The sequence below is a fragment of the Carassius carassius genome, chromosome 9 (genome assembly GCF_963082965.1).
Source record: "Carassius carassius chromosome 9, fCarCar2.1, whole genome shotgun sequence".
NCBI lineage: Eukaryota > Metazoa > Chordata > Actinopteri > Cypriniformes > Cyprinidae > Carassius > Carassius carassius.
In genome coordinates this window covers 19097660-19120149 of record NC_081763.1, presented here as the reverse complement: position 1 = coordinate 19120149, position 22490 = coordinate 19097660, and the positions used below count along the sequence as shown (strand labels likewise).

Genomic DNA, 22490 nt, shown 5'->3' with positions numbered 1-22490 from the left:
GACCTGAACCCCACAGAAAATCTTTGGGCTATTGTGAGGAAGATGAAAAACAAGAGACCAAACAATGCAGATGAGCTGAAGGCCACTGTCAAAGAAACCTGGGCTTTCATACCACTCCAGCAGTGCCACACTGCTAAGGTGATATGAAAGCCCAGTTCGTTATCTGGCTCGGCTCAGTGTTCATCTTCAGTTCTCTCTTCACAGCAGTTCAGTCAGTGTACTGTTTGAGCAAATTAATTACTCCGGGATATTGGTTTGTTTGAACTCAGAGGGAGTGTCAGCCACATTACAAAAGTTAACAGCTTAAGTCATTTGTGGATTAATGCGTATTGGAGACGCCAACCATTTCAAACGATTCAGTTCGATTTGGTGAACTGGTTCAAAAAGATCCGGTTACATTGAATGATTCGTTCGCGAACCGGATATCACAAACTGTTTTGTTTTGAACTCTCTCACAACAGACACGGAAGAGAACACAATGCTGAATAAAGTCGTAGTTTTTGCTATTTTTGGACCAAAATGTATTTTCGATGCTTCAAAAAATTCTGACCCTCTGATGTCACATGGACTACTTTGATGATGTTTTTCTTACCTTTCTGGACATGGACAGTATACCGTACACACAGCTTCAATGGAGGGACTGAGAGCTCTCGGACTAAATCTAAAATATCTTAAACTGTGTTCCAAGATAAACGGAGGTCTCATGGGTTTGGAACGACATGAGGGTGAGTTATTAATGACATAATTTAGATATTTCGATGAACTAACCCTTTAAACTACTTTAATACATGAGTTTCACAATTTGAGTTAAATTACTGAAATAAATGAACTTTTCCACAACATTCTAATTTATTGAGATGCACCTGTATGCTGCTGGAAGAGGTGTGAGTGAGGCCAGCCCCTGCTTACGCTGTGTCGGTCCTAATGCCCCAGTGATATTTCTAAATTTCTAACAGTTCCCTTATCTCTCTAGTATCAAAAAGAACTGTCCCAATAGCTTTACTTGAAATATTGTACACTCTTTTAAGTCTGTAAAATATTGCAATTTATTAATATGAAAGAATTTTAAGCTTGTTTTACCCGTATTTTTTAAATTATGCATTGCACTGTTTTCTAATAGTTAAAGGAAAATTCTGTAAATTTAACTGAAAATGTACTGATAATTTCTTGCCAGGACATTTTTTTCTTACAGTGTATGATACCTGAGGTAGTTACATTGCAAATTTGATTTAAATATGCACATTATTCTGTTATGTAGTCACCATCTATTGCATTACAAGAGGGAAACTGTAACGTCTGTACTATAAAAGGTTTTAGTTTACAACTCAGTAATCATAATAGGGCAAGCTTTTAGAAAGCAAATCACACATACACCTTAAATTGGGAGAAATAAGTCACAAATGATGTTGAACTCCAGCTTTTATGCTTATGGAGCTTTAAACTGAAAACTGTTGGTTTAAGAAAAGAGTCAGACGTCTACATTTGGAAGTTAGGGCACAAGTTTATCTATGTGACCTTTGAAATCACTACAATTGTTTTTTTTGTTGTTGTTTTTTTTCATTACAAATAAAATCCAAAATGCATGCATTTATCTCAACCATTCATATACACACGTTAGTACCTCTTCCAATGACTGTCTTCTGCCAACTCAACTATTTTATATGAAGCTTTGATGGGGTAAAACAAATTCTCCAGCTAGGTGAGAGTAGTTTTAAATTTCAGCTGTTTATAATTGAAGTAAAAAATAAAAACAAACCAAACGTCATAAAACATAATTTTGATCCATGTATATACACATTCACTGTCCTACAAAATGGAACCGATAAATCTCCATTCCATAGCTATCTCAAAATCTGAAAGATTTTCACGTGTCTGAGTAGCACCTTTACATATGAATGCTCTCCGACGCAGCAAGAAGAATGAGGTTGCACTTGCAATCCTAGTTTTAAAGAAAATCTGAGAGGGAAAGTTAATGTTTTCTGTTTTTCAGTTCTTTCATTCATTAATTCACACTCAACAGTAATAAATGTGTAAGCTAGCTTACTATTTAAAATGTGCACCCTTCTCTGAAAGGGAGAGGGGACGGAAGAACACCTATGTAGTGTATTTTAAGTATATACAGGTTGAATATTATGTGTAAGAAAGTTTATGTGCCATCTTTTTCTCTCTCTCTCAAGTGTATACTCAGAATGCTTTCAGTATACTTTATATCATACCACATTCTATAATTCATACATATTTATAGCAAGACAAGAAAAGGAGACAGAAAGGAGGGTGAAGTACTCAAGTTTACATGATGTCAACACATAGGGGAAACAGAGCAATATAACAAACAACTGTCACTCAATAGCCATGGTGGGCCCAAACACGTGCAGGGGAGGAGATTTTTGCAAACTTGCTCGACCAGATGGAGAGAAATAAACTTCGTCTTTGTCCAATCATGTTGAGGAATGCATCGAGGCAGACTCTCTGTCCTCTTTTTCCTCGTTGTCCATCTTGCGGCCGTGCTTCCTGAAATACTTGTACCTCTGGACATACAGCTTAACAAGGTTACTCACTTTAACTGGGTTTATCTCACCTGTCCGGCTGTGACAAATCTGTGAAGTAAAGACAGATTTAGTCATGTTTTCTTGATATTTATTAGTAACCCTATATTGTGTGCTGCAAATCAAGGCAATCTGGAAGTAACATTTACCTTGTGCACAGCTTTCCTTAAGATATCCTTGTATTCGTCTTTGTTGATGTCTTTACGCTGGTAGTAAGGCTTGATGGCCAGTTTGACTTCCTCTACTGCCCTCTCCTGGGTGTGGAGCTTCTTCAGATACTAATCAAAAGTAATTGATCATATTGACTGCAGCATGGTAAACCTTTAACTTCTCTTATTGCTGCTCTGATTTCCAGACAAATAGCATAAAAATACATAAAAACAATGAAAGCAAGAAAACAATATCTTTTGTCCTTAAACTGTTTTTAAATTACATTTTGGCCAGTCCTGCTGCCAACAGAACTGAACTTAGAATCAAAAACTATTATCTTTGCATTCACATTGCAACTGTACTGTGAAGCATTATTGACAAGATGCACATTAAATATCAGGCAATATTTATTGTGCATCCCTAATTCAAAGCACCTCGAATTGTTTAATTATTCTACACTAAGCCATTTTTCTTTTTGCAGGCCTAATTACAGAAATATAGAAATGTATAGAACGAAAGGAATTTGATGTTTGTCTACAAGACCTATGGAGTGAAACAAAGACAGAGAACAGTGTGAAATGAAGTGCGGTTACCTTGTCTGGGTCTTTACTTTCATTATCCCAGCCCGTTTCACTGCCCCCTGTTGGCCCTGACATTCCCACTGGCAATGGAGGAGGAGGAGTTTGAGCACAGCCTCCACCCATTGAGAGTCCAGGGAGCATGTGTGAAGGTGGTGTTTTGGTGCAGCCAACCAATGGAACAGAGCTGTGGAGAATAAACTGTGCAGAAGCAGGTCCTTGGGGTGGAGCATGTGATGGAGGTGGAGGAACTTGTGATGAGACGGATGAGGATGATGAAGGAGGGTGTGGCTGTGCCTGGTTCTGATTGGCCTGAGAGAGAATCTGTGTAAAATGAAAGGGGAGAATCTTACAATTTTATTACACTTTTAAGTAAGTTAATTAATTTACTTCTCAACCAATAGAGATTGAAACAGTCAATAGGATATACTTGAGGCCTCTGGTAGAGCTGCTTTAAAACAGGATACAGAATTATTCTGGAATCATTGTACATATATAAGGCAAAACAACATTATATAAAATAATAGCAAAGGCGAAAGTCACACTAGACTTTAAAGCATGCAAAACTTTTTCAGACTCCACAACCGACGAGATATGATGATTTTAAAAATGCATAATTACTCCACTTTTATGTAACACAGCAATTCTGCAGTGGTATTTTTTTTTTTATTCCGCTTAGGCGAGGTCACACTGTGATGTAGCGATCTTCCATGTCTTCAATGGTTCAAATTTGCAGATCAGAATTCACTAGACTTAAACTTTGGAAACTTCTTCACATGAGCATCCGTTTTCTGGTCTCCTGAATTTGCATTCATATGAATGGAAGTCAATGGAACGAAGAGTGTAATGTGACCACCCGGTAATAATATCACAGATTTTACCTGACTTGTGGCCTGGATGAACTCTTGTGCCTTGGCTCTGCTGGCTATATTGGCCTCCTCCATTTTGAAGAGGAGAGCGGTCACTGAAAAGGAAATTAACAGCATAACTCTATGGCATTCTAATCCCACTATACATTAGGGAACTACTTAAAAATTGTGCAATAAATACTCACATGCTAAAACACCTCCAGCAGTGCAGTCCACTCCGGTTTGTAGACTCCAGGGTAATGGTGGAGCTAAAGGGGGAGGAGGTGGAGGTGGTGGTGGCTTGCTAACTGAAGATGAGGACACTGAAGAAGAGGAGGATGAAGAAGGGTCATTTGCCAGGGGAGCACTGGAATGAGAGACTGAGGCAGACACCAAAGCTGTTGAAGTAGAGCATGGTGGTGAGCCATTCTGGTCATCTGGTGAGAGAGGCTTAGCATTTGAAGTGGACTGAGTTATGGTATCACCCCTGATCTGTGATGACAGCAGACCAGGAGGGCTGACAGGGGACTTTGAGGGTGTGAGAGACAATGCTTTGGACTGACCAGGGCCCTCCTCCAAAAGGAATGAAGTCTCTGGTGTTTTGCAGCTACTATCAACAGTTTGAGAATCTGGGGATGACTCTCTAGTATCTCGAGATGGAGGCAAAGACAGTGGGGATGTGTGTAGTGGTGAGGAAGATGGAGGAAGGATACTTGCTGATGAGGAAGTGGAGGATGATGAAGAGGAGGAGGGAGTGGGACCAGGAAGAGCTGAAGGAGGACTGGATGGCTTGGATCCAACTCCAACCAATGGTTGCATTTCTGTTGATACTCCCGGCCAACCACCACCAACCGTGCTACAAGTACTATTAACGCTTTTAGAATCACTTCCATCCACACTTATCCCTTTCTCTCTGGGCTTTTTTCCAGGCCTCCTACGTTTCGCTGCCAATGAGGAAGTTGGGGAAGAGGCAGATGAAGATGTGGATGTAGCAGAGCTTGGCTTAGATTTCTTCGACTTAAGTCCACTTTGATTTGTTGATGATGGAGGCCCGAGTATGTTGCGTTGTTTTCCAGTTTTGCTTTGGTCTTTGCTTCTCCCTGGAAGAGCCAGTGTCTCTGAGCAGGGCTTAAGAAATGGTGATCGGCTCTCATTGTCTCGGCGGAAAACCACAGCAATAGACCCACCAACAACTGAGGGCCCTGAAGCTCCACTTACAACACCACCAGGACCAAGAAGGTCAAGGCCCAACTTCCCAGAGTTCCCAGTCGTGCTACTAACTCCCTCACGAACCAGGACAGAGACTTTAGACTGGAGCTTAGCCTTTCTGCTACCACCGCTGAGCTTCTTGGACCTGCCAGAACGCCAGGCATCCTTCTTCCCCATTTTTTCCTTACCAGTTTTCCGTCCTCGCTTAGTAGTGGACGAGGACGCTGTAGGTTGAAGGGAAGTGGTGTTGCCTGAGGACGCAGAAAGAGGTGGTGAGAGAGATGACAGAAGGTTTTTACTTTTGGCTTTTGATCTATAAGAAGAAGAGGAGGAGGTGGATTCAGACTGACCAACTGTCTTGCTAGATCTGGATTTCTTCTTGAGATGATATTGGCTAGTTTTGAGTGCTCCGGATTTCATTTTAGGATTGGGTAGAGGGGGCTCAGGAGGAGGAGGAAGTAGTGGTGAGTCCTCTAGTGAAGGGTAGTCTGAATCCAGTGCTTCCCCATCCAAAGAGAGCATGTCTACCTCAGGACGATCCGAGAGTCGGTCTGATTCATATCCATGATAACGAAGAGGTGTGAGTGAGGTGGGTCGTGACCCGCTCCTATGCTCCTCATCCTTTCTTTCCTCATCATCTGATCGCCTCCTTCGTTTCTTCTTCCTCTTACGATGTTTGTCTGAGCTCTGGGATCGGCTGCGGGAGCGCCGTTGGCTATGGGGTGGTGAACCTGGTACTGTGGTGGTTGTTGTAGTGGTGGTAACAGTGATGGTACGTTTGATCGCAAAAAGATCAGAGCCATTGAGATCCTGAATGGACGGGGGTACAACAGGTCTAATATCTCTTCTCCTGTCCCGGTCTCGATCTTTTTCTCCAACCATCTCTTTCTCTCTGTCTCTCCTGTCACTGTCACTTCCTCTACTCCTCTTTGTACTGCCTCTCTCTCGGCTGCTTGATCTCCTGATATCATCATCCCTATCTCTCCTTCGTTCATCTCTTCTTCTGGAGTCTCTGTCTCGTTCTCTATCCCTTTCATCTCGCCATCGATCCCTATCCCGGTCTCTTTCGTGGTTCCTTTCTGGGTTTCTTTCCCTCTCTTTATCTCGGCCTCTATCTTTGTGGCGATCCTCAGAGTGGCTGGACCAAGATCTCTGACTCTGTGCATGTCGTGGGGCATTCTGGGAGTGGGAGCGAGAGGAATGTTCTGGAGTGCTCCCGTGTCTCTTTTTCCTCTTGTGGCTTTCACTTTGGCTACTTCTCCCTCTATCCCTATCCCAATCCTTGTCCTTGTTCTCTTTTACACTCCTTTTTTCACTGTCCCTCTCTTTGCTTTCTCTTTTACCATCAGCTGACTCCTTTTCTTTCCTTTTTTTTCTCTTTTCCTTTTCTACTCTTCCCTCTTTCCGCTTGCGTCTATCCCTGTCCTTTGAACTCTTGGAGGATTTGCGACTCCTCCCTTTATCAGTGGACAGAGGTGGAGAATTGGTAAAGGAAGGAGAGGGTAAAGACAAAACAGGGACATGGGGGGGTGATATGGATGCAGAAGAAGGGCATGATCTGAACCTCTCTTTCCTCCTACTTGTCAGTTTTCGTCTCAGATCTCCAACGCCCACAGAAGACACTGGCTCCCTCTCCCATTCTTCATCAGCACGGACAGATACAAACCCATCACCCTCTAAAACCCGTAAGATCCTCTCAGGTTTTGGGACACCCGCTTGAAGGTAAGAAGGACTGCTTGAAGATGGAAGCAACACCTCCCTCCTTCTCTCAATCGCTCGTTCTCTTCCTCTTTCAATGGCTCCCACTATCTCTCCTTCTTCTATCTCAGAGTGTTCAGAGTCTGTTCCCCGTTCTCTTTGATTTTTTTCCTGTTCCCTTATTCTGTCTTTGATGGATCGCTTGCTGTTGATTTCTAAAGGGACATTATAAAACATTGAAGATGGAGCGTCAATTTCGGTTGAATCTGCATGACCCCCCTCTGTGCCAGCAGGTGTCCCTTTTTCCAACACTCTTTCAGCTTTTGCAACATTCCTTCCGCTATTAATGCTGCTTCCTCCTTCATTCTCCTCATCCACACATCTTTTTTCCTCTGTTTCAGAGGCTGGAGAACCTGTCGGTTCAAATGGATCATATTTATCAACCTCTTCCTCATCATCCTCTGTGGACACCTGGTCTCTCTCCCCCTCACCCTCTGTTGGGTGAAAGGGGTCGTATATGTCATTCTCTAAACTCTCCCTCTGTCCATCATTGCACGGCTGTGTGAATGATGAAGATGCATGAAGTGAGGGATTAGAGGAAGAAGAAGGTGGCACAGGCACTGACGATGGCACCAAAGAGTACGAAGTTGATGACACAAAGTCTCCAGTTCCTTTGTTGACCCTGCTGTCTCCAACATTGCCTCGGTCCTCATCCTCATGGTAGTTTGTACCCATTCCACCAGGAGATGAAGATGAGGAGGAGGAGGATGGGGAAGAGGGAGCAGATGAAGGAGATGAAGGTGAGTTGGAGGGTGATGAGGGGAGAGGGCTTTTGGCCATCTCTATGACCCTATCAGAGTTTTTGAGGGCACAGGCCAGTCCTGAGGCTTTAGTTACACTTGAGTAACATCCAGGAAAAGAGCTTGCAGGCAAAAAACTGTCTATAGAAACTCTCTTTTTCTTTAAAGATGGTGGGAAGAGAAAATTTCCATTTAAGAAGGATCCTAAGAAAGACAATGAAAATAAAGGAATTATGATCACACAGTGCTATTAACATTATCTTAGGCAAGCTATGGAATTGAACTTACCTGGCTTCTGGTAACCAAGATTTGGGGTAACAGATGTCAACAAAGCAAGAGACGCACCATTCTCGACTTTCACTTCTGCTGTTAGCTCCACATCAAAGTCACTAAAGGAGAAGAAATAATATGAGAAAGCTTATAGTTTTTCAGTTGTTTAACTCAAAACAGGCCTCAACAATAAAGTTTTTTTCTGGCTGACCCGGTACCTTGCACTGTTGAAATTTTCTCTGTCCCAGAGACAAAATATAAAAATGATGCAACACTTTATTAACATTTCTTAATTAAACGTTTAGTAAAAACTAAAAAGTGAAGCAAAATAGATCTTTATAAATACTAGGATTACAAGAAATTCAGAACAAATAACATTTCAATACAGAATAAAAAAATCTGATTACTCTCCCATACGAAGACAATATGCATCAGTGAAATTTGCAATGAAATACACCAATGATGAAACAGATAAAATGGAAAAAGTTTGAAATTTGTTTGATATGATGTAATTTTCCACACTCAATCATATCCCTGAAGCTCTGAATCTAAAACTGTTTGTCCCAGGACAAATCATAGTCTGAAAATCTGGTCCTGGTTTTGTGGTCCAATGACACAAAAGTGTACTACGCTTTGCCTCAATAGGTCAGCACCTTTCAAAGATGATTAAAGATTCCTTTATAGCATTCAACAAGAACATCAATGAGACAACACTCGCATCCCTCAAAGTAAATAAAAATTAACCCAAGCCAAATTTTGGTGCTTTCAAGCTCAATTTTGAACTTTATGTGCTGAATTAAGCACTTACCAGTCCAGGTACTGAGGTTGTGAGCTGAGCTGAGGCACAAGAAATACAGGCTCAGAGGAAGTAATTACAGCAGCCCCCTACAAGAGTGCAACAAAAATTAAATGATTCGAGAGTCACCGATTTCAAACTGGGTAAATTAAAGCCAGACAAAGCATGTAACAGGACAGAATTTAGGGAGTTTTCAGACTTGTAGATTATTTGCTTTGTTCTGAAACAGGGACTTAATTTGTTACAATGTTACATTTTCTTCTTGGTTCGGTTCACGTTCACAAGGCAACATTGCAAAGCTTACCAAACTGCGTTTATGCAGGTCACATGTGAGTAAACCTGTCCTCTTATTGGTCAGAGTTCACCTGTTTACAGTCCTCTGCATAAATCATCAAGATAGATTGACAAGTTCGTTCTGCTGGCTTATTGTGGCTTTATATCTGTCTTGCAAATGCAAACACTAACGAATGTAGCAGTTACTCCCGCTATCAGTAACCGCTGACAAACCTCAACATTAAAATAAGAGTGCATGCATTTTTATGTGCATCTGACTGACACTCCCACTCTAATAGGCTATATCTTATCTATAAAGAATGATTTTTTTAAGATTTTATTTTTTATAGTTTCTACATACAAGAGGCGTTTTGAAGCTGCCATTACCAAAAAGGCTTTTTGTACAAATTATTAAATAAATTTCAGTAATTCAACACTTTTACCATGTGTCATTCCATTTTATTACACATTAGACTTAAATTCTGAACTTTTTTGTTTTGTTTTATTGTTACCGACATCTGGAGAAAATTTTAATGTTGACAGCACCTTTACAAATATATTTACTGGGAAAAATGGTGACGTGTTCAATACTTATTTTACCCACTGTATACATGTATACACGCACACAAACACACATTTGTGTATTGCAGTTCCAGCCAGTAGGAATCAAGGCTTCGTCCGGACAGCATTCTTGTAAAGCGTGGAAAACAGCAATGAATTACACAACGTTTTAATATGAAGAGCTGCTTTGGTTTTCAACTGCATTAACAAATATTCTCACTCATAGAATTAGACAATGACTGCTGCTTTTTATATAGCATATTTCCGTTATGAATTATGATAGTGCTTGCGCTTGGTTCTTTGGTCTGTTGGGTCAGATCTAGGGATGGGACGGTATGAAAATTTAATATCACGATTATAGTGACTAAAATTATCACGATTATCAATATTATCACGGTTTTGTTGAAACGAGATGAAAGTGTTCAAAAATAGTTGATGCTCACACTGAAAACATTTCAGCAAGTTTTATATTTAATAATCAACAAACAACTAATAAAACAAGCAACTCTATGCACTTAATTTAAAGAAAGATTAAATTCTGTGGCATTTCCTTCCTTACAATGAAAAGTGTAGAAGCATAGAAAAGCATAGAAAAGTCACTGACTTTCGCCATTCCTTCTCGAAAAAAAACAAAAAAAACATTGTGCGCTGCGCTTGCGTCAGACTGTTGCTGGCTGGACATGATTTAATAGTGAGTTATTAAAACCGCGATAATCAAACACGGTTTTAATGATAATTCATTTTTAAACGATATTACTAACCTTCAGCACATTTTATCACGGTTATCAATAAAACTGGTTATCGTCCCATCCCTAGTCAGATCGCTTTCTCACTATGAGCAAACCTCCTCTTCAAGGAGGTCTCGGGACACTTGTTTGGTCCTCTTTTGGTGCACCCGAGTGCGACTGCTGCATACACATGTGCCCAAACGAACCGCACCAAGAGTGACAATGAACTCTAGTGCAATTCAACCGAACTAAATAAGGCAGGAGTGAAAGCCCCCTTAATAACTTACAATTATACAAATTGCCTAAATTATTTTACCAGTTCACTAGGCTCATCCTCCGAGGTCTCTCTGTTTCCTTGGAAACATCTTAAGCCAACTGTCCTTCTGTCTGCTTTAGACTCCATTTCCTCCTCTTCATCAGGACTTTGTTCAGATTGTGACTACAATAAGACCAGGCAGAAGACATCAGGCATATTCAGCAGAGAGTGCTGTGCATGCTAAATCTTAATCTTATGGTCTACAATACACATATGATCGCAGTGACTGACTATCCAACCTGCTTCTGAACTTATGATATTGATATGACACTTACCTTGCCTGGCACAATTTTTCCTTCGTCCTTTTCTGCCTGTCCATCGGTTCCCATCTACACACAGACAACATTATTGTTATAAATTACCTAAATCTGAAACATCAGCTCTGGGAGATCATAAAGCTTCACCCGTTTTGATAATCATACGTGAGATATGAGAGGAAACTACTTCTGCATTAAATCTTCACCTTTAACTTGAAGAGCGCTCGGGGGGATCTTGTTTACTCGAGTAAACTGAAGAGAAAGCTTGATCTGTATTGACATTCAAAACTGTGCCTTCGCTCTTTGACCCAGTGACAGCACTGATCGTGTGCAGTGAATGAAACTGATGTAAGATGATGCTACAGACGATGCTATCAAGTCGGCTGTGCTCCACTGCACTGTTTGTCTACCTAACGTTATGTACTCACTTCTTAACTGTCATAAAATAACCAGCAATACTTACTATACGTCTCATTCTGAATGCTCTGAGCTTTACTAGCTGACTGATTTTGACCTGTGTTTTATTTTAAGCAACCTTCTCGCACTAGCAGCAATCATTTATAGCCTACAATTGGTCGTCCATAGGGGTTAGCTGGCTAGCTAAGTTAGACAAGCTATAAGAGCCGTTTACCTTCATAGCGCAGAGACGAGCCGGCTGATGAATCTCAACGGTGATGACCCGCTAAAACCCGCCACGATGTTTTTGTTAACTTTAAAACGGCATGCAGAGGCACGAAACATTTTTCTTTAAGGAACACAAAAAGAGGCCCATCCCATCTGATTCCTCCATTTTGCTTCCCCTTCTGTGAGACTGCCCGCATGGGCTTATGGGAAATGATGTTCTTCACTTCTGTGGCGACGATGCAAATCAGAGGAGAATGGAAATGTGTTTGTAATTAAAGAAAAATATACTAGAAAGTAAAGAACCTACAAAGTAATTCAGGGTTAGATGATCACTGTACATTTATATAAATGTCATGTAGTCAATCCTTAAATGGTCTAAAATAAACACTATGGTTATTGTTTGAGCCTGATACTCAAGTGATTTAGAAACAGTAAATACCATATAGTGTAATAATATAGTATGACTATACTATTTGATTTTAAAATTGGTCTTTAAATGCAACTGAATAATAACTTTTCTTTTGGCACATTAATTATGCTTTTTTTTATTTATTTTTTTATAAAACTTTAACTTTATTGTTTGGAAAGGTAAAAAAAAACATTACATTAATACCCTTGAAAACATTTTGCTGTGCATTTTTGTTAATACTGTTTTTTATGAATTATTGAATGTAGGCCTATGCACATAAACATTCCCATTGCGTAATATTTAAAGTGACCCTTCATTCATGGTATCATCCAAAATCCAAATAGATCTGAAGTGTATGCAGCAGATTCTCTGTGTGGTGTGTAACAGTAATTCTCCAGGTCATAATAGTCAGAGTAGAAATGACAGCACTGCTCTCCAGTGCCTCTCTTTGCACCACTGCTTCTGTCAGTGCCTCTCTCTGAGCTATCACTCCAGTCTGCCGCTGGAAGGGGGCGCTGTTCCTCATCTTTACACCTGTTGAAAGAAGAGCAGTGAGTGTTACAAGGGATTCAAAAGCAGTCTATACAGGCATAGCATGCATACTAGTATTAGATTAATTTAATTAACCAAAGAGTTTTCCATTTCCATTCTACGCAACACAAAACCTTAATGAACATCTAATAGGCTATTCTGTTGCACTCTTAAAGAGATGGGGAGACCAGGGAGGGTTTGCTACAGGGGGATTTTGGATACTGCCACAAAAATGTTACACCTTAAAGTCTGCCCTTTTGATGTTAAATTATCTTTTAGTCTAATGGCTTGATAATATGTCTTAAATTTATCCCACTAATTTCAGACTTAAAAGGGATAGTTCACTCACAAATGAACATTATGTCATAATTTACTCTCCCTCCTGTCATTCCAAGCCTGTATGACTTTCTACCTTCTACTGAACATAAAATAAGATATTGTGAGAAATGTGTAATTCTTTTTTTCTCTCTCTCCAAACAATAGAAGTAATTATGCAGGTGGGCACCAAAATTGTCTAGATGCCAACATTTTTCTATATTATTTTCTTTCGCTCTCAAAAGAATAAAGAAAGTCATATATGGGATTGGTACAACGGTATGATGTCATAATTTTTAATGACAGTGTTTTTTTTAAGCGATCCCTTTTTTTATTGATAAAAATGCAATAAATAAAATCTGTTTTTATAATTCATTTCTCCTCTCTCTTAAATTATAGCCTCTTAAGCTCTACCAGACACACACAAACAAACACACAATGTGATATTGAATTTGCCTTTTTTAAACCAATAACTTTAAATTGCATCGATTGGGTTATCTTAATACTTGTCACGCAAGATAATCTCTACAAAAAAATATGGATAGTAGCCTAGGCAATGATTTACTGTAATGTTGACTGAATCTATTGCACAGAAATGCATGTAAGACTCACGGAAACTGTGCTCTCTGACACGCCTGGCAGGCTGGTAGAAGAGACCCTTGTCACCACAGATTTAAAGATGGTACCCTTGTCACCACAGAGCACAGAGTCCCACACAGTTCGGTTCCTGAACGCACCGCTGTGGGTCACCAGAGAGGCGGCACACAGTGACAGCAGGAGCAATCCAGATCTGTGCATTCTCCTTACGAGGAAACTTTACAGATCATTAAAACAAAAACAAAAAACCCCAACTCTTTCCTCTCTGCTCAGGTTGATTGTGTCATGTCGAGAGTGAAAGTGTCATCCCAGTCCACTAATACTGGGGTTATTCTCTCTCTCTGTGTCTGTCTTGTCTGTCTCTATAATGCACTATGTGTTTTATGAGGGTCTATCAGTGAGCTGAACATCTAGCCTCAGTTAATCACCTTCAATCAGTACAAATAATCACCCCTATCAGCTCACCCCAGTCACCCCAGCCTTTCTCTTCCTGGGCCCCACTTTGTTTAATTACATATATTAAGCTTTATATAAACCTGTGCTGCTTTCATCTTTTTCTCTCTTTCTCTCTTTCTCTCTCCAACTGTTTTTCTCACTGTTGTCTGAATCCCAGCACAGCAGCTCAAGCTTTTTGGTTCCTATTGTCTGGCCCTATTGGCTGTCTCACTAATTAGCGCTCTTGTTCTGAGGATAACTCACAGTGAATAGAATTATTCTTACACTATTAAGAAAGAAAGAAAATACAATACAGCAAACCTGTGCCCATGGACAGGGCCAAAATCATAATCATGGAGTCTTATGAGCAGTGTTGTGAATGAGTGAGAGAGGATGGGTGGGATTAGTTTGGGAAAACTCAAAGCTAAATCTGAGGCCTGTCAGATTACAAGAAGGAACATATGAAGGCAGACACATAAAAATTTGTTAGGAAACTCATCACACATTTTTGGAACCTGTGCTTTTATAACCACGGAGGGTAAGCGCAAGTCTCTGAATGTGTCTTTAACATTATAGGTTAAATCAGCATTTTTCTTTCAGAAATACTTGTATGAAATTGAACACATTTTATGTTTTGGTTAATTATTAATTGTTAAGAATGCCTGTGGACGTGGAGAAGATTATTCAGTTTATTAAACAAGGCGACCAGGACAATGTTCAGCTACACCTGGATGATTACAACACTGAGGTAAATAAAATTTCAAGCAAAATACTGAGTTTTAATTGAATATAATAAGATTAATACTGCGCATCACTGCCATGCAGAAAAAAACCGTTAGAATCTTCTACTACTTCTACAATACTCAGATATTAGCAGTTTCCATGACAACAGAACTGGGGAAAACCTGAAGGGTGTTTCTCATTACTTAGTCATTTTACAATTTCTGCAATGTGGTGAAGTTTTAATATGTCTAGCATTTGCAGAGCCTTCAAATTCTGCTGTCCCTTTTATATTTCACCTTTTAAATTCACCCTTTGTTATTCACAGTACTCAGAATGCTTCTTTTTTGATGTGGAAGAAAAAGAGAGAAAAAAGGTAAATTCTAAAGTCTATGCTAAAGTTTGTGTTTCTCAGTCTGTCCTCAATCCGAGGGCACACGTGGCTTGGATTAACACAGCTAATAATGTAAATCTCACTCATCCACCTTCACTTATCTTTATCCCTCACTTCACCCTCCTCTCATTCATTCAGTGTATATAATACTCACAAGCAAGTTTTTAACCATGCTTTTTTTCTCTTTTTGCTATATGCTCATTATTCTCCTACATGTGTGAACTGAGAACAGCAAAGAGAGCTGGAAGAGGTAAATCTTTCTCATGACCTACAGAAAAAGAGCAGGTTTGCTGTAGATAAATAAAAAGGGAGTGAGACGTCTGTGGGGAAGAAGAACGAGAGAGGTGGATAATCTGAAACGAATATGCTGTCTCACCCTGGGTCACATGTACCTACCGGCACCCAGAGTGTCTGTGTCAGATGCACCTGTAAACTCTTTTGAGCTCATTATTTTGTTGTTACTAAGCGCCGATTAATGTGCCTAGTGTCAGAAAAATAATTTATTGGTTATCATAAATACACAAAAAGCCATTTAGTTCAGTTAGACAGTTCATGATGTCTGTGCTCACAAGATAAAGTTTTTATAAATTATAATATCTCCTCTTTGTTCAGGGATTGTACCCAAAGCCTTTATTAGTCTTCAATGAACTTCAGTGTTCTGTTGTTCATAAAGAAGCAGGCCACTGTTTAAATCTGAATCTTGAGTTTGAATTCTTTTCCATCCCACCTCTCGTTTTTGCAGAAGCTTTTTTTCTGCTTGTTTACCTCACTTTCTCTTGTCTCTTGTAACTGCTTGTTCTTCTCCACTCAGTTTCGCAGGAATAAAGTGAGACAGTATGTTCCAGACTCTGATTCAGATTTGGACTCTGATGAAAATGAGGATCAAGATCTTGTTCTGCGGAGGGTGAGACAAACTTATTTCCCAAACTTTTTTATCTATCTATCTATCTATCTATCTATCTATCTATCTATCTATCTATCTATCTATCTATCTATCTATCTATCTATCTATCTATCTATCTATCTATCTATCTATCTATCTATCTATCTATCTATATATCTATCTATCTATCTATCTATATATCTATCTATCTAGAATATCAGGTCTTTACATTCAAATTGTAACTGAAATTAAAAGGGTTGTCCACATATTTATGGCTAAGTTGTATATCATTATATATTCCCATCAAATACAATGCAAAATAACTCATACTTTTCCATCGATTTCCTTTCTGTCTCTTCCAGAGGCTTGCTGCAGCTCTGATCTGGTTCATTCGCATGCGGCTGCAGCCAGGCGTTTTGAGAGTGTGTCTGCGAACTCTGCGAATTATCTCGCGTGATCGAAAGGCCTTGGCTCCCCTGATCACAGACTACGCCATTCTAACTCTTGCTCGACTCGGGGGCATCTCCGCCCTGCCTACCTGGCCTGAAGAAGAGGAGGCTGAGTGGGGCTCCTCCCACAGTGACATCACTCCCGAGAATGAGACAGAGACACATCTGGATAATAACGGCAGCAATGCACAACACCTAACATCTTTCAGGGAGGGAGATGATTCGGTCGTTGTCTTTGCACCCTGTGCTGAGTCTTTGGTCTGTGAAGGAGGTGTGCAGAGCAACCCTGTGAATGTAGCATCTAACTGTAATGTTGGGAGAGAAACACAAAACGACCGTCATGAAGAAAATGAAAGGAAAGATGGGGTCTGTGGGCTGTTGACAAGAGGAAAGAGAGATGCTAGAAGAGAGAAGGATGAAGAGGAGGGGCATGATGATGGAGAGGTCTGGAGGAAAGAGGCGATGAAGGCCTTGTGCAATGTCATCTACAACAGCCCGAAAGCACAAGAGAGAGCCTGCATCCTGAGGTGCAACTCAAACTGTTACGTGGGTCAACATACAGTTTAATTCACCAAGTACAACATTTTTCTGGATCAACATTCCAATCAACAGAATCAAGGGATACGTTTTCAAGAAAATGTCAGTTTTAGACTTGCAACCAGGGTTAGGTGCTTCTACACCCTTGTTATTCACTTATCATTTCCCTCTGATTTTATGAATAAATTATGGCTAGGGTTAGGTTTAGGGGTAGGGATCAGATTAGGTCTATAATATTGATCCAGGATCAACAAAGGTTGTTGATCCAGGAACATGTCTTACTTGGCAAAATCGTGGCGATCTGTTACATGTGAAGCATTTAACACATTTTCAATTGTGCTTTGTTTTCTTCACCAGGTTGCTCCATGGCCTGTCAGAAAGACTTAAAGATGGTATACATTCCTCACCACCTCCAAGTGGTCAATTTTATGAACTGCGGCTTCTCTTTCTGTTGACTGCTTTACGGCCTGAGCTTAGAATAGAACTCTGCCAGGTAACACTCATCATTCATACAAATGTGGAATATGGAATTATTATGATATTAATGTGATGCTTACACTAATTTTTTTTTTTTTTTCAAAGTTTGTTGGATTATTGAAGCGCACATTTTTTTCAGGCCAATGCACTTGTGGACAGAAAGATGGAGCAGGGACTTCCTATTTAATGTTTTTAATAAAATTAAGCTGCATTTTGCTGCATTTTGAAACGTGAATAGTACCATACCATTTATGTATCTGCACAGTTATCATGTACAGTGCCATTTTACAGTTTTACTAAACAGAAGGACAATGAAATGTTTAGCTGGACTTTTTTTTTTTAGCTTTTTTTCATCTTTTTTTTTCTTATATTTTTGTTTAATGCATATATATATATATATATATATATATATATATATATATATATATATATATATATATACCACCTAGTGGTCAAAGAGACATAAAACAAATTGTTGGAAGATTACACAAATTGTTTCATTTCTGTTTCATATCTATGGGGATTTCATAGACTCATTCTGTGTCCTCCTCCTGTCAGGAGCGCGGCGTGTCCATGCTGACTGCTGCTCTGGAACAGTGTTTAGAAATGCGCTGGGGAGAGATGCATGAGGTGCTGACTGACCTCACAGCACCCCCTGTGTCTAAGGATGTGACTCAGCGTGCCCTTGAGATTCTCAAGACCCTGTTCAACATTACCTACAGTGTGCACAGACAGGAAGTAGATGAGGTTAATGCTGTTTTTTTTTCTGCTCCTAATAACCACATCTGTGTCCTGCCATCATTAACTCTATATTTAACTTGATTGTTCACACAATGGGCAGCAAAAATACAGGATTATTAACAATAACAAACCAACAAATAGCACAAAACTTTTCATATCATCAAATGTGGCCTTGACATATAGAAGAAAAAAATTGAAAGTGGATTTAACTAAAATAAGTGGACAAAATAATAGAACAGTTGTTGGAAAGAATTCTTAATTTGACACCACAATCTTTTTTCCCCACAGAGGGGTCTCATACCTATCCACTTCATTGTAATATTGTTTTGGTTTTCTTTCTTCTGCCACAGGAGGCTGCAAATTTGTATCGTCACCTAGCTGCAGTCCTGCGTCACTGTCTACTCGTGCCCTGTGAGGGAGAGGATAGAAAAGAGGAACTACAAGGGTAAGAGTGAGAATCAAAGCTCTGTGAGTCTTGAGAGGTCTCATCCTACTGATCTCTACAACTCACCTGTGCTGAATATCCACAGGCACACAGTGAATGTGCTCTCAGCGCTCCCACTGCAGTGCCTAGATGTTCTGCTATCCGTTCGCATATCTGAAGCTTCGAAGGAGTCCGGTGGAGTCAACATGGACTGCGTACACACTCTGCTTCTCTTCATGGAGAAGAGACTGGACAGAGTGAGAAAGAGTGCTCTGAACTGTCTAGTGTCCCTGTAGCTCAAGAACATGGCACTTGTAAGGCCAAAGTAAAGGGTTTGATTTCCAGGGTCCTCATACTGGGGTTCAGTTTCCATAACATACATGTTAAAGGGATAATTCACCTAAAAAAAAAAGTTTGTCATCTTTTATTCACCTTCCTGTTGTTCGAAATCGTTCGAAACATATAAGACAGTATTTTGAGAAATGTCCATACATCGATGCTAACCAAAACTGTTGGGTTAACAACAATCTTCAAAATATTCTCTTTATATATATTTTGCATTTGTATAATTTATTTCATTATAAATGTTATGTCATCAAATGTGAATTACACAGGGCCAAAAGCTGAAGGAAAAGTTGGCTCCAGTGTTAAACCTGTTGACCGAAAGCAGCAAAGCACACAGGGAAACTAGGCACTATCTCAGACAGCAGGTATGATACTCATCCCAAAATACTTTTTAATAAACATTTTCACCAATTTAGTGTGCTTTAAGGCTGTTCAATCCAAGAACAATAGCTATTAAGATATCTATAGCAATAATTATATTATGATTCACACCAAAGTATTATAAGTGCGTGCTGCAGTTATGTTGTCTGTTTGGCTATCAATGTTTTTATCGTTTATCAGCTGGAAAATTCATTCTGAAAGTGATTTCAACTATACTGTTTCTCCGTGCCGTTATCATTATGGCTGAGGAATAGACTTCCCTCTTCTCATAGAATTAGAACCATTACTAAAAATGTATAATTATGGTTATTATTATAGTTATAGTTTTTGGTGTGAGCCTATTAAGTGTTACATTTGGAGCACTCTATAAACATGAAACATTAAGTTTGACGCATACTTGTTTATTCTCGAGGCTGTGTACCAGGAGTCTGATCCTGTGCTATTTTTGAGCAGATCCTGCCTCCACTGAGAGACGTTGGGATGAGGCCTGAACAGGGGAACACATTGAGGAGCAAACTAGTGCGACTCATGACCCATGTTGACACTGATATCAAACACTGTGCAGCTGAGCTTCTCTTTGTGCTCTGTAAAGAAAATGGTACATAGATGAATCCATGTAAAGTGCACTGACAGTTTTTCATTATATATACCAATTCAACGAACTATACCACGGTTGCATGACTTTAATGTCACCAGAACTAAGCTTCCGACAACTCTTTCGATCTTGTCTTAAACACAACACTTAAATTTCAGGCATTTAATCAAAGACCCATAAAAAATCAAGTGCCTTTAGGACAATGGAACCAGAAATGCTAAAATGCTAATTAATTTCCAGGTTTTGGCCTACAAAACTGTCATCCTGTGGCACTCTATTCATAATACTCATTTAAGATAGTGTTGTTGGTAGGGTATCCATGAACTCTTTCTCTCCAAGTGAGCAGGTTTGTGAAGTACACTGGTTACGGTAATGCAGCGGGGCTGCTGGCGGCACAGGGTCTTTTGAACGGCCGTGGCCCCTCTCCTCAACCGCAGTACTCCAGTGACTCTGACTCAGACACGGAGGAGTACAGACAGGCCAAGGACAGGATTAACCCTGTGACGGGACGGGTGGAAGAGGAACAGCCTGATCCTATGGAAGGAATGACTGAAGAAGAGAAAGAGGCAGAGGCGCTCAGACTCATAAACATGTTCAACAAGCTCTCACGGTATGTATGCGTCAGAGAGATTCCACTAGAAATGTGGTGAAATCATCACTGATTTCCTTTTCAAAACATATGTGTAGTGGATAGGTAATCACCTTATATTTAAATATATGCAGTTTTTTTTACTCATCATTCGTATCCTTCTACCACACCCGCTCAGAGGCAAAATCATTCAGCCAATGGGAGTGACAACGGATGGCAAACTGGCTCCGCTTTGTGGCCAGACGAGGCACAGCGCTGTGGAGGAGGAGGAGGACGAAGAAGAAGAGGAAGAAGAAGATAGTGAAACAGAGCAGTAATGATGTCAACATGATCACGATGATGATTAATGACAGACAGGTGCAAGATAATTTATACTAATGACTGATATAGCGCTGAGACGATATTAATATCTAGAAATCCAATAACTAACAATGATAAGGAAATAAGTTATTGGTTCATTTAATCGGTTGTTGCAAATATGGGATGTAAAAGGAAATGATATTGAGACACGAAACAGAATAATAAACCAAGCTCTCGTATGATGTGTGAAGAAAAGAATAAGGTTTGCAAATAATAATAATAATTTAGAATGTACAAAATATAGCGGGAAAATTTAATTTCTTTGTGTGAGACACGATGCCAGCTAGAAACCGTAAAATTGGAAGCTACTAAGAAGCAAAGGAGGAAGAAAGAGACAAAGAGAGACAGCCGTCACGCCGAGGACAGACGAACACTCTTTGAGAAGAGAATGCTGCTGGTGTTGCCATGGTATTGTTGCCATGGTAACAACAGGAAACGCAGCTCCACGGATTCTCTTTTCCTCGCGCTCAAGCAGGAGTGGAATGTTTACCTTGAAGAGAACCTGCTAGCCTCCTGCACTGAGAACGCTCAGTCAGAGCGACGTCGTTCTTCAAATCCTCAGAGAGATGTTTTCATTCGAAGAGTGATTAGTACACTTTGAACCGAGTTTCAGTATTTAGCACAGGTTATTTGACTGTACTGCTTGATTTCTAATGTATTTCCTTTCACGGTATCATTCCTAACCCGTACAACATACCAGCATGTATGTCTAGAACAAATAAAATGAAGAAGAAAAAAAAAATCCAAGTCAGTCTCGTGTGAAAACGCATCATTTTCATAAACTCCTTTTCTTTTCTTTTATTTGCGTTTGTCAAATACAGGAGGATTCATGTACAGATGAGGGACAGAGAGAGAGACTGAAGCAACTGTACAATATTTACAGAGGAGAGAAATAAGCAAACCTCCAAAATAATATTAATAACAATAATAATTATCATAGTAAACAACCAACATAAAAAAACAAACAGTAAACACAGACATTTTGCACACTTTAAAACTATTACATCCCTCTGCACTGTCATGTTTTCTTTGAGAAAACGAACAAATACAACTCTTTTTCCGCATTTTCTTTTAAAGAACAAACAGAACGTTTTTTTAATATTTTTTTTTATTTTAAATAAATTTTTCTTTTGCTCTATTTTTTATTTTATTTTTGACAAAAAAGGAAACACACACTGCTTTGACCCCGCTCTTTTGTCTGCATCCTGTTTGCCTTGTCCTTTAGCTTAGAGGACAGGAAAAATAGGGGGTTATGGGTGGCCCATTTCATGTACACCCTCATAAAACATGAGCATTATTATTAAAAATAATAACAGCAAACAGACCCAGCTTTGGGACGTAACCATGTATAAATGTCCATGTATAAATAATACAAATCATAATTGTTCATAATACATATTTATATATAAGAGTGTGCATGGAACATAGCATTCAAATCTCACTTCTGCCAAAACACTGCTGACCAGTGAGGTTTTCAACCCTGTTCCCTTTGGCACTATCTTTATTCATCTCTGTGCAGACAATTGTCTTTACACATTCTCGCTCTTTTTTTTTTTCATACCGTCTCCCTGTGGCTCCCATCACAGGGAGCTGAAACATAATGAAAGAGAGAGGAATGAAAGCTTTACAAAAACATTTTATGCTATAATGCAAC

General features: G+C 39.6%; 2 protein-coding genes across 4 annotated transcripts; one reads left to right on the top strand and one right to left on the bottom strand.

Moving 5' to 3' along the window:
• Nucleotides 1-1706: 1706 nt before the first annotated feature.
• LOC132149191 (splicing factor, arginine/serine-rich 19-like) lies at nucleotides 1707-11869 on the bottom strand. 2 transcript variants are annotated; one of them, XM_059558196.1, is made up of 11 exons: nucleotides 11662-11869; nucleotides 11049-11102; nucleotides 10774-10896; nucleotides 8908-8984; nucleotides 8118-8218; nucleotides 5682-8033; nucleotides 4329-5582; nucleotides 4156-4238; nucleotides 3290-3598; nucleotides 2696-2824; nucleotides 1707-2597 (listed from the first exon to the last, which is right to left on the bottom strand). In XM_059558196.1, exons 1-11 carry the CDS (start codon nucleotides 11665-11667, stop codon nucleotides 2439-2441), a joined length of 4647 nt encoding a protein of 1548 aa, XP_059414179.1. In that variant the 5' UTR covers nucleotides 11668-11869; the 3' UTR covers nucleotides 1707-2438. The 2 variants fall into 2 exon arrangements, with proteins under 2 accessions (XP_059414179.1, XP_059414178.1); XM_059558195.1 differs by having other exon boundaries at nucleotides 4329-8033.
• Nucleotides 11870-14380: 2511 nt separating this feature from the next.
• On the top strand, nucleotides 14381-21578 carry si:ch211-195b15.7 (synembryn-A). Of its 2 annotated transcripts, XM_059558189.1 has the most exons (14): nucleotides 14381-14479; nucleotides 14599-14689; nucleotides 14990-15037; nucleotides 15288-15305; nucleotides 15867-15959; nucleotides 16301-16914; nucleotides 17282-17417; nucleotides 17960-18148; nucleotides 18493-18587; nucleotides 18673-18823; nucleotides 19181-19276; nucleotides 19746-19890; nucleotides 20227-20497; nucleotides 20655-21578. In XM_059558189.1, the coding sequence occupies exons 2-14, from the start codon at nucleotides 14600-14602 to the stop codon at nucleotides 20791-20793; spliced, it is 2085 nt and encodes a 694-aa protein (XP_059414172.1). In that variant the 5' UTR covers nucleotides 14381-14479; nucleotide 14599; the 3' UTR covers nucleotides 20794-21578. The 2 variants fall into 2 exon arrangements, with proteins under 2 accessions (XP_059414172.1, XP_059414175.1); XM_059558192.1 differs by lacking the exon at nucleotides 14990-15037.
• The last annotated feature ends 912 nt before the right edge of the window (nucleotides 21579-22490 follow it).